Here is a 13,177-nt window from a genome sequence, read left to right as displayed (position 1 = left end):
GAGTGGCTGCAGTCTTTCTACATGAGCTGCTTAATCTAAAAATAAAGCTAACACACAGCTGCTGCCTGCTGCTGCTAATCAATTCAACATAACTCAAGTACGCCGTCTAATTATAGTCTTTCCAGCAGATGTTGATTAATGTGCCTAACACATCCTTGGATTTTAGTCGCGGTACATAATTACGCTAAAAATGATTTCTCACATTTCAAGAGGGCGAGAGAGGAAATGACTCAGAGACGGGAGCGTACAAAGGCAGACTCACAGCGGTGACGGTGACAATGGCGGCGGGTAGATTTTATTCTTCAGATTTCATTATACCACTTCAGCGTATCACAATAAAATATTTAACCACATGAATATTTCACACGCGAACACTACAGCGTTTCGGAATGCATTAAGCTGCTCCGTCTTTATTTCCTTGCCAAAGAAAAAACTGGACCAGTTTCAGCAAGCCCCTGCTCTCTCGGTCGATTGGTCAAAAAGTGTGTCACTTGCAGCCAATGGGTGGCCACAAGTCTGCAGGGGCAGCTTGTTGAGAACAAACAGAAGCAAATCAATGGTTTCGCTGTCCTATTTGCATCACTGAGTATCGTTTAATAAGGCAGGTGGAGCATCGTCACTGATCTACAACTATGTTAATCTGCACTTTACCATAATATGTACATGCTGTCAAGGTGTGTGTGTGTACTTGCACTTTAGGACGTTGTTCTGTCATAAATTCCGATTTTGTCAGGACCAGTAGTCCTCATTTAGACCAAAAAATCTGGTCCTAATGAGGCTGCACATGGTCAGGTTAAGGTTATAGGGTTAGACATTAACTTGAAAATCTGAGTGTTTGTGTGTGTGTGTGTCCTTCCAGGTAAATGTGTCCTGGTGTCCAGGTGTGAGTGAGTACAGCTGTGTTAGCATACGTGTGTGTGTGTGTGTGTGAGAACATAAGCCAGTATTTTTTGACACAGCGAATTACAACCACCTAAGCTGAGCCGGCAGTTGTCATGGTGAATACAGATCATACATCACACGACCCAACCAATCCCGGTGGGAAAGGATGGAAAGCCACTGAACAGCGAGGCAGGAAGTTGTCCGCGCAGTGTTGTCCAACTCTCTCTCTGACCTTGTCTGTCTGTCTCTAAAAGGCTGGAGCCATGGGTCTCTGCTGTGTCAGTTTCTGAGGATCCAGGGTTTCAGTGAAGGGCGGGGCTTGGTAGGGGCTGGTGGTTACGATGGTAGCACCGTTGGTGATGGGATACGGTGTGGCCCGAGCGTGGCTGGGGGTTGGGTCCAGCTGTTGCCAAGTGAACAAGTTTGTGTTGCTACCGGTTAGGAAGCGTCGCAGTGCGCTCAGCGTCAGTACAGCCTGTTAGTAACACACACACACACACAAAGGTATTAGCAGAGGCTGTTGGTTACACACTGGTTTATTTGCACTAATGACACATATTTACTGTTTTTCCATTTTTCACTATAGACTAAAGGCTTGTGCATACTCTAGAGGTGAACAAGAACAAAGTTCGTTCTGGACAGGGCTTTTCATACTTCACGAGAAAACTCAAGTGCAGAACTCCCATTTCCACATTAACCACGCCCACTTCAAATTGCTGACCAATCACACAGTTGTCGGACACCGCACTAGACAAAGTTCTGCCCAGATCAAGCTGCAGCCCTGTGAGAGTATGCACAGGCCTGAAGATGAAGTTTTCCATTTATTGTAATCCAGTGATGTGAAAAAAAAAGTTGATTTGCATAAAATGTAAAATGCAAAACTTTATGCAAACGAGGGCAGAGAAAAAAAACCAAACAAGAAACTGTTTGAATTTGCCACTCCCCCTCAGTGACGGCTGAAAATGGCTGTGAGCACAACAAATACACTCAACAAAAAGCCCCTCTAACCACTGTTAGAAGTGGTTTGTTAACTACTCACTCTCCTGTACCAAACCCCTTCAAGAAATGATGTGTTTTTACCTCCTGTTGATCTACTGCTGCCTAATTTTGATCATTTTTGAACAAAGGATTTCATACATTGAAATCCCAAAATAACACATTGGACGTTATCGATGGGGGCATCAGTGGATCAGAAACTTGTGTGCCGTGATGTTAAGTTGCTGATTTTCTCTATGGACTTTGGTTTGGAAAGTGAGCGGTTTAGAAAGCAACAAAGACTTCAGTTTCCAGTCAGAAAAGGCTGTCTAATGGAGAGACATATTCTGAAGATAGTTTTCTCCGGCTTCTTCCCATAGTCCAAAAACCTGCAGATTTGGGGTTTAGGTAAATTGGACACTCTAAATTGATTGTAGGTGTGAGTGTGAGAGTGGATGGTTCTTTGTCTCTATGTAGCCCCGTCATGGACTGGTGACCTGTCCGGGGTGTACCCCACCTTTGGCCCTACACTCTTAGAAATAAGGTTTCCAAAAGGGTCCTCCTACAAGGACTGAGGTTCTACCTGGAACCATTTGCTTCTGAAAAACACTATCCCGAAGAAAGGGTTTTCCAAGGGTTCTTGGTAACAATAATGGTTCCAATAACAACCGTTTTGATCCAGAGAACCCTTTAAAAGCCCTTTCCTGAATAAAGGGTTTTAAAAGGGTTCTTGGTGGAACCCTCCAAAAGGGTTCCTCAAAGTAGAACCCTTTTTGGCTCCAGGTAGAACCATAGCCAAAAAGAACCTTTATAAAAAGGTTCTACCTGGAGCCAAAAAGGGTTCTCCTATGAAGACAATCTGAAGATTGATGGATATTCTTAAGATATTGTACACAGGTTTTTATTTTATTTTATTAGGTCAAGTGGCAACATGTGTTTTTCATTGTCCCCGCTATTATCCATGTCTTCAATGAAGACAAGTGTCTGTGTTTCAGTCTGGTGAAGTCACCGCTGAGTATGTGTCAGTATCTCATACACCCACACTTAAAAAAACAAAAAACTGCTCGATCACTTTGAGAGCAGAGGTATTTACTGTACTTCAGTGATATCGCCCACACCTTACTTCAAATCTGTCGAGTCCACACTTTGTAAAATGGCACCAAATCTAACACTGATAGTCTTTTAGATATTGTATTGTGGAGACACCGAAAACATACACAGTGTCTCCACTGTGTATGTTTTCAGGGTGTGTGAGTATGTGAGAGTGTGTTAAACGAAAGAGAGAGTAGGAGGGGTCTTAGACAGCAACCTCTGCCTGTCCTCCATGAATGGAATGATCTTATGTGTGTCCATTGCCACCAGACACTGATAACCCTGAAAATAACATACACACTGATGGTCACACACACAAATAAGATGATGATGATGATGATGATGATGATGATGATGATGAAAACACACACAGTCAACAGGTGCACACACAGGTATAAACATACAGACCCAGGTGAGGATGGAGAAGAAGCAGAAAGCAATTGTGGCTCTGGCAGCGTCCGAGCCCTGGGCCAAAGGCAGCTCATCTGGAGAAGTCGCCTGCCACTGATTGGCCAGAAAACAGAAGCCAACGAACCACAGGAAGCAGAAGAGGCCTGCAGGAGAGAGATGACTACAGGCTTATATTGAGATACAGTTTGTTTGCACTGGTAATGCATATCATCTTATACATCTGTACAGAAGAAAATTACTTGCTTGTTTTGTTTTTTTGACAATAGTGATATGGAAACGGACAAAATAAATTAAAATCTTTCAAGATATGAAACATACCAGCAAATAAAAAGTTTCTTACATAAATTCATTAAAAAAACAAACATACATTATTTTCCACTCTCCATCTGCTCTTTATTTTTTTAAAGTTTTTTAAAGTTGTTATGGTATTTCCAGTCAATGAGGATTTTCTTTGGCAGATCTTCTCGAATTTTGTTTAAGATTAAGAGAAAAGATTTAAAAATGAATTATAAGAGATACTAAATTCATCAAATTTTGGACGAAATAGTATAGCATGATGTTTTTGTCAAACTTTGGACCAAAATTATTATTATTTTTTTAAATGGTTAATTTTGGACGACATAGAATAGTATGACCTTTTTTGTGACATTTTGGATGACTTGCTATACTATGAAGTTTTTGACAATTTTTGGACGACATACTATATAGTATGACGTTTCTGACAAATTTTTACAATTTTTGGACAACATGCTATAGTATGACCTTTTTGACAATTTTTAGACAACATACTATAGTATGATGTTTTTGGCATATTTTGACCATTTTTGGACGACATACTATACTATGACTTTTCTGATCATTTTTGGACTACATACTATAGTATGACGTTTCTGACCAATTTTGACCATTTTTGAACGACATACTATACTATTCTTTGATGTAGTTGACCAATTTTGACCATTTTTGGACGACAGACTATAGTATGATGTTTTCGACCAATTTTGACCATTTTTAGACGCAGACTATACTATGACGCTTTTGACCATTTTTGGACGACATACTATAATATGACGTTTTTGACCATTTTTGGACGACATACTATAGTATGACGTTTTTTACTTATCTTGACCATTTTAAGACGACATACTATACTATGACGTTTTTGACCATTTTTAGACGACATACTATACTATGACATTTTTGACCATTTTTGGACGACATACTATAGTATAATGTTTTTGACCAATTTTGACCATTTTTGGACCCTTACTATAGTATGTATAGTATGACGTTTTTGTCATGTTTTGGACCAAAAAAACGTTTTTCAAAAAAATGGTCAGATTTCCGACGACATAGTATAGTATGTTGTTTTTGTCAAATTTTGGACCAATTTTTTTTTCCAAAAAATGGTCACATTATGGACGACATAGTATAGTAGGACGTACTACATAGTATAGTATGACGTTTTTGTCATGTTTTGGACCAAAAAAACATTTTTTTTAAAAAATGGTCAGATTATGGACGACAGTATATAGTATGTCGTTTTTGTCAAATTTTGGACCATTTTTTTTCCAAAAAATTGTCACATTATGGACGGCATAGTATAGTAGGACGCACTACATAGTATAGTATGTCGTTTTTGTCAAATTTTGGACCAATTTCTTTTTCCAAAAAATGGTCACATTATGGACGGCATTGTCCAAAATCTGACCATTTTTTTGAAAAACGTTTTTTTGGTCCAAAACTTGACAAAAAGGTCATACTAAACTATATAGTACGTCCTAATATACTATGCCGTCCATAATGTGACCATTTTTTGGAAAAAAACAATTGGTCCAAAATTTGACAAAAACGACATACGTCGTCCAAAATCTGACCATTTTTTTGAAAAACGTTTTTTTGGTCCAAAACTGGACAAAAACGTCATACTATACTATGCAGTACGTCCTACTATACTATGCTGTCCATAATGTGACCATTTTTTTGAAAAAAAAAATTGGTCCAAAATTTGACAAAAACGACATACTATATACTATGTCGTCCAAAATTGGAAAAAAAATTTGAAAAACGTTTTTTTGGTCCAAAACTTGACAAAAAGGTCATACTATACTATGTAGTACGTCCTACTATACTATGCCGTCCATAATGTGACCATTTTTTGGAAAAAAAAATTGGTCCAAAATTTGACAAAAACGACATACTATACTATGTCGTCCAAAATCTGACCATTTTTTTTTTTAAACGTTTTTTTGGTCCAAAACTGGACAAAAACGTCATACTATACTATGTAGTACGTCCTACTATACTATGCCGTCCATAATGTGACCATTTTTTTGAAAAGAAAATTGGTCCAAAATTTGACAAAAACGACATACTATACTATGTCGTCCAAAATCTGACCATTTTTTTTTTTAAACGTTTTTTTGGTCCAAAACTTGACAAAAACGTTATACTATACTATGTAGTACGTCCTACTATACTATGCCGTCCATAATGTGACCATTTTTTGGAAAAAAAAATTGGTCCAAAATTTGACAAAAACGACATACTATACTATGTCGTCCAAAATCTGACCATTTTTTTTTTTAAACGTTTTTTTGGTCCAAAACTGGACAAAAACGTCATACTATACTATGTAGTACGTCCTACTATACTATGCCGTCCATAATGTGACCATTTTTTTGAAAAGAAAATTGGTCCACAATTTGACAAAAACGACATACTATACTATGTCATCCAAAATCTGACCATTTTTTTTTTTAAAACTTTTTTTGGTCCAAAACTGGACAAAAACGTCATACTATACTATGTAGTACGTCCTACTATACTATGCCGTCCATAATGTGACCATTTTTTTGAAAAGAAAATTGGTCCAAAATTTGACAAAAACGACATACTATACTATGTCGTCCAAAATCTGACCATTTTTTTTGAAAAACTTTTTTTTGGTCCAAAACTTGACAAAAACAACATACTATACTATGCAGTACGTCCTACTATACTATGCTGACCATAATGTGACCATTTTTGTGAAAAGAAAATTGGTCCAAAATTTGACAAAAACGACATACTATACTATGTCGTCCAAAATCTGACCATTTTTTTTTTTAAACGTTTTTTTGGTCCAAAACTGGACAAAAATGTCATACTATACTATGTAGTGCGTCCTACTATACTATGCCGTCCATAATGTGACAATTTTTTGGAAAAAAAAATTGGTCCAAAATTTGACAAAAACGACATACTATACTATGTCGTCCAAAATCTGACCATTTTTTTTTTTAAACGTTTTTTTGGTCCAAAACTGGACAAAAACGTCATACTTTACTATGTAGTGCGTCCTACTATACTATGCCGTCCATAATGTGACCATTTTTTGGGAAAAAAAATTGGTCCAAAATTTAACAAAAACGACATACTATACTATGTCGTCCAAAATCTGACCATTTTTTTTGAAAAACGTTTTTTTGGTCCAAAACTTGACAAAAACGTTATACTATACTATGTAGTACGTCCTACTATACTATGCCGTCCATAATGTGACCATTTTTTGGAAAAAAAAATTGGTCCAAAATTTGACAAAAACGACATACTATACTATGTCGTCCAAAATCTGACCATTTTTTTTTTTAAACGTTTTTTTGGTCCAAAACTGGACAAAAACGTCATACTATACTATGTAGTACGTCCTACTATACTATGCCGTCCATAATGTGACCATTTTTTTGAAAAGAAAATTGGTCCAAAATTTGACAAAAACGACATACTATACTATGTCATCCAAAATCTGACCATTTTTTTTTTTTAAACGTTTTTTTGGTCCAAAACTGGACAAAAACGTCATACTATACTATGTAGTGCGTCCTACTATACTATGCCGTCCATAATGTGACCATTTTTTTGAAAAGAAAATTGGTCCAAAATTTGACAAAAACGACATACTATACTATGTCGTCCAAAATCTGACCATTTTTTTTTTTAAACGTTTTTTTGGTCCAAAACTGGACAAAAATGTCATACTATACTATGTAGTGCGTCCTACTATACTATGCCGTCCATAATGTGACAATTTTTTGGAAAAAAAAATTGGTCCAAAATTTGACAAAAACGACATACTATACTATGTCGTCCAAAATCTGACCATTTTTTTTTTTAAACGTTTTTTTGGTCCAAAACTGGACAAAAACGTCATACTATACTATGTAGTGCGTCCTACTATACTATGTCGTCCATAATGTGACCATTTTTTGGAAAGAAAAATTGGTCCAAAATTTGACAAAAACGGCATACTATACTATGTCGTCCAAAATCTGACCATTTTTTTTTTTTAAACGTTTTTTTGGTCCAAAACTGGACAAAAACGTCATACTATACTATGTAGTGCGTCCTACTATACTATGCCGTCCATAATGTGACAATTTCTTTTAAAAAAAAATTGGTCCAAAATTTGACAAAAACGACATACTATACTATGTCGCCAAAATCTGACCTTTTTTTTTAAAAAAACGTTTTTTTGGTCCAAAACTGGACAAAAACGTCATACTATACTATGTAGTGCGTCCTACTATACTATGCCGTCCATAATGTGACCATTTTTTGGGAAAAAAAATTGGTCCAAAACTTGACAAAAACGTTATACTATACTATGTAGTACGTCCTACTATACTATGCCGTCCATAATGTGACAATTTCTTTTAAAAAAAAATTGGTCCAAAATTTGACAAAAACAACATACTATACTATGTCGCCAAAATCTGACCTTTTTTTTTTAAAAAACGTTTTTTTGGTCCAAAACTGGACAAAAACGTCATACTATACTATGTAGTGCGTCCTACTATACTATGTCGTCCATAATGTGACCATTTTTTGGAAAGAAAAAATGGTCCAAAATTTGACAAAAACGACATACTATACTATGTCATCCAAAATCTGACCATTTTTTTTTTTTAAACGTTTTTTTGGTCCAAAACTGGACAAAAACGTCATACTATACTATGTAGTGCGTCCTACTATACTATGCCGTCCATAATGTGACCATTTTTTGGGAAAAAAAATTGGTCCAAAATTTGACAAAAACAACATACTATACTATGTAGTCCAAAATCTGACCATTTTGTTTGGAAAAACGTTTTTTTGGTCCAAAACTTGACAAAAACGTCATACTATACTATGTAGTACGTCCTACTATACTATGCCGTCCATAATGTGACCATTTTTTTGAAAAAAAAATTGGTCCAAAATTTGACAAAAAAGACATACTATACTATGTCGTCCAAAATCTGACCATTTTTTTTTTTAAACGTTTTTTTGGTCCAAAACTGGACAAAAACGTCATACTATACTATGTAGTGTGTCCTACTATACTATGCCGTCCATAATGTGACAATTTTTTGGAAAAAAAAATTGGTCCAAAATTTGACAAAAACGACATACTATACTATGCAGTACGTCCTACTATACTATGCCGTCCATAATGTGACCATTTTTTTGAAAAAAAAATTGGTCCAAAATTTGACAAAAACGACATACTATACTATGTAGTGCGTCCTACTATACTATGCTGTCCATAATGTGACCATATTTTGGAAAAATAAATTGGTCCATAATTTGACAAAAACGACATACTATACTATGTCGTCCAAAATTGGAACATTTTTTTGAAAAACGTTTTTTTGGTCTAAAAACTTGACAAAAACGTCATACTATACTATGTAGTACGTCCTACTATACTATGCGGTCCATAATGTGACAATTTTATGGAGAAAAAAAATTGGTCCAAAATTTGACAAAAACGACATACTATACTATGTCGTCCAAAATCTGACCATTTTTTTTGAAAAACGTTTTTTTGGTCCAAAACTTGACAAAAACAACATACTATACTATGTAGTGCCTCCTACTATACTATGCCGTCCATAATGTGACCATATTTTGGAAAAATAAATTGGTCCATAATTTGACAAAAACGACATACTATACTATGTCGTCCAAAATTGGAACATTTTTTTGAAAAACGTTTTTTTGGTCTAAAAACTTGACAAAAACGTCATACTATACTATGTAGTACGTCCTACTATACTATGCGGTCCATAATGTGACAATTTTTTGGAGAAAAAAAATTTGTCCAAAATTTGACAAAAACGACATACTATACTATGTCGTCCAAAATCTGACCATTTTTTTTTTTTAAACGTTTTTTTGGTCCAAAACTGGACAAAAACGTCATACTATACTATGTAGTGCGTCCTACTATACTATGCGGTCCATAATGTGACCATTTTTTGGAAAAAAAAATTGGTCCAAAATTTGACAAAAAAACGACATACTATACTATGTCGTCCAAAATCTGACCATTTTTTTTGAAAAAATGTTTTTTTGGTCCAAAACTTGACAAAAACGTCATACTATACTATGTAGTACGTCCTACTATACTATGCCGTCCATAATGTGACCATTTTTTGGAAAAAAAAATTGGTCCAAAATTTGACAAAAACGACATACTATACTATGTCGTCCAAAATCTGACCATTTTTTTTTGAAAAACGTTTTTTTGGTCCAAAACTGGACAAAAACGTCATACTATACTATGTAGTACGTCCTACTATACTATGCCGTCCATAATGTGACCATTTTTTGGAAAAAAAAATTGGTCCAAAATTTGACAAAAACGACATACTATACTATGTCGTCCAAAATCTGACCATTTTTTTTTTTTAAATGTTTTTTTGGTCCAAAACTGGACAAAAACGTCATACTATACTATGTAGTACGTCCTACTATACTATGCCGTCCATAATGTGACCATTTTTTGGGAAAAAAGAATTGGTCCAAAATTTGACAAAAACGACATACTATACTATGTCGTCCAAAATCTGACCATTTTTTTTGAAAAAACGTTTTTTTGGTCCAAAACTTGACAAAAACGTCATACTATACTATGTAGTACGTCCTACTATACTATGCCGTCCATAATGTGACCATTTTTTTGAAAAAAAAATTGGTCCAAAATTTGACAAAAACGACATACTATACTATGTAGTGCGTCCTACTATACTATGCTGTCCATAATGTGACCATATTTTGGAAAAATAAATTGGTCCATAATTTGACAAAAACGACATACTATACTATGTCGTCCAAAATTGGAACATTTTTTTGAAAAACGTTTTTTTGGTCTAAAAACTTGACAAAAACGTCATACTATACTATGTAGTACGTCCTACTATACTATGCGGTCCATAATGTGACAATTTTATGGAGAAAAAAAATTGGTCCAAAATTTGACAAAAACGACATACTATACTATGTCGTCCAAAATCTGACCATTTTTTTTGAAAAACGTTTTTTTGGTCCAAAACTTGACAAAAACAACATACTATACTATGTAGTGCCTCCTACTATACTATGCCGTCCATAATGTGACCATATTTTGGAAAAATAAATTGGTCCATAATTTGACAAAAACGACATACTATACTATGTCGTCCAAAATTGGAACATTTTTTTGAAAAACGTTTTTTTGGTCTAAAAACTTGACAAAAACGTCATACTATACTATGTAGTACGTCCTACTATACTATGCGGTCCATAATGTGACAATTTTTTGGAGAAAAAAAATTTGTCCAAAATTTGACAAAAACGACATACTATACTATGTCGTCCAAAATCTGACCATTTTTTTTTTTTAAACGTTTTTTTGGTCCAAAACTGGACAAAAACGTCATACTATACTATGTAGTGCGTCCTACTATACTATGCGGTCCATAATGTGACCATTTTTTGGAAAAAAAAATTGGTCCAAAATTTGACAAAAAAACGACATACTATACTATGTCGTCCAAAATCTGACCATTTTTTTTGAAAAAATGTTTTTTTGGTCCAAAACTTGACAAAAACGTCATACTATACTATGTAGTACGTCCTACTATACTATGCCGTCCATAATGTGACCATTTTTTGGAAAAAAAAATTGGTCCAAAATTTGACAAAAACGACATACTATACTATGTCGTCCAAAATCTGACCATTTTTTTTTGAAAAACGTTTTTTTGGTCCAAAACTGGACAAAAACGTCATACTATACTATGTAGTACGTCCTACTATACTATGCCGTCCATAATGTGACCATTTTTTGGAAAAAAAAATTGGTCCAAAATTTGACAAAAACGACATACTATACTATGTCGTCCAAAATCTGACCATTTTTTTTTTTTAAATGTTTTTTTGGTCCAAAACTGGACAAAAACGTCATACTATACTATGTAGTACGTCCTACTATACTATGCCGTCCATAATGTGACCATTTTTTGGGAAAAAAGAATTGGTCCAAAATTTGACAAAAACGACATACTATACTATGTCGTCCAAAATCTGACCATTTTTTTTGAAAAAACGTTTTTTTGGTCCAAAACTTGACAAAAACGTCATACTATACTATGTAGTATGTCCTACTATACTATGCCGTCCATAATGTGACCATTTTTTTGAAAAAAGAAATTGGTCCAAAATTTGACAAAAACGACATACTATACTATGTCGTCCAAAATCTGACCATTTCTTTTTTTGAAAAACGTTTTTTTGGTCCAAAACTGGACAAAAACGTCATACTATACTATGTAGTGCGTCCTACTATACTATGCGGTCCATAAGGTGACCATTTTTTGGAAAAAAAAATTGGTCCAAAATTTGACAAAAACGACATACTATACTATGTCGTCCAAAATCTGACCATTTTTTTTTGAAAAACGTTTTTTTGGTCCAAAACTGGACAAAAACGTCATACTATACTATGTAGTACGTCCTACTATACTATGCCGTCCATAATGTGACCATTTTTTGGAAAAAAAAATTGGTCCAAAATTTGACAAAAACGACATACTATACTATGTCGTCCAAAATCTGACCATTTTTTTTTTTTAAATGTTTTTTTGGTCCAAAACTGGACAAAAACGTCATACTATACTATGTAGTACGTCCTACTATACTATGCCGTCCATAATGTGACCATTTTTTGGAAAAAAAGAATTGGTCCAAAATTTGACAAAAACGACATACTATACTATGTCGTCCAAAATCTGACCATTTTTTTTGAAAAAACGTTTTTTTGGTCCAAAACTTGACAAAAACGTCATACTATACTATGTAGTACGTCCTACTATACTATGCCGTCCATAATGTGACAATTTTTTTGAAAAAAGAAATTGGTCCAAAATTTGACAAAAACGACATACTATACTATGTCGTCCAAAATCTGACCATTTCTTTTTTTTTAAACGTTTTTTTGGTCCAAAACTGGACAAAAACGTCATACTATACTATGTAGTGCGTCCTACTATACTATGCGGTCCATAAGGTGACCATTTTTTGGAAAAAAAAATTGGTCCAAAATTTGACAAAAACGACATACTATACTATGTCGTCCAAAAGCTGACCATTTTTTTTTTTTTAAACGTTTTTTTGGTCCAAAACTGGACAAAAACGTCATACTATACTATGTAGTGCGTCCTACTATACTATGCCGTCCATAATGTGACCATTTTTTGGAAAAAAAAATTGGTCCAAAATTTGACAAAAACGACATACTATACTATGTAGTGCGTCCTACTATACTATGCGGTCCATAATGTGACCATTTTTTTTTAAAAATGTTTTTTTGGTCCAAAACTTGACAAAAACGTCATACTATACTATGTAGTACGTCCTTCTATACTATGTCGTCCAAAATCTGACCATTTTTTTTTGAAAAACGTTTTTTTGGTCCAAAACTGGACAAAAACGTCATACTATACTATGTAGTACGTCCTACTAAACTATGCCG

The 13,177-nt window shown here is 34.6% G+C and overlaps 1 protein-coding gene across 1 annotated transcript in view; it reads right to left on the bottom strand.

Moving 5' to 3' along the window:
• Positions 1–1,129: 1,129 nt before the first annotated feature.
• LOC310943515 (synaptogyrin-3-like) overlaps positions 1,130–13,177 on the bottom strand; it is a gene marked incomplete at both ends in the record, with an annotated part of 57,482 nt that continues 45,434 nt past the window's right edge. The window contains 2 exons of the mRNA XM_083909108.1: positions 1,130–1,357; positions 3,358–3,503. Of these exons, the coding sequence (XP_083765234.1) occupies positions 1,130–1,357; positions 3,358–3,503 (374 nt within the window). The remainder of the gene's footprint in view (positions 1,358–3,357; positions 3,504–13,177) is intronic.

This window comes from Microchirus variegatus, assembly GCF_963457635.1.
Source record: "Microchirus variegatus genome assembly, chromosome: 23".
Classification (NCBI taxonomy): Eukaryota; Metazoa; Chordata; class Actinopteri; order Pleuronectiformes; family Soleidae; genus Microchirus; species Microchirus variegatus.
Note: the sequence above shows the minus strand (reverse complement) of the source record. Positions and strands in the feature narration are given on the sequence as shown.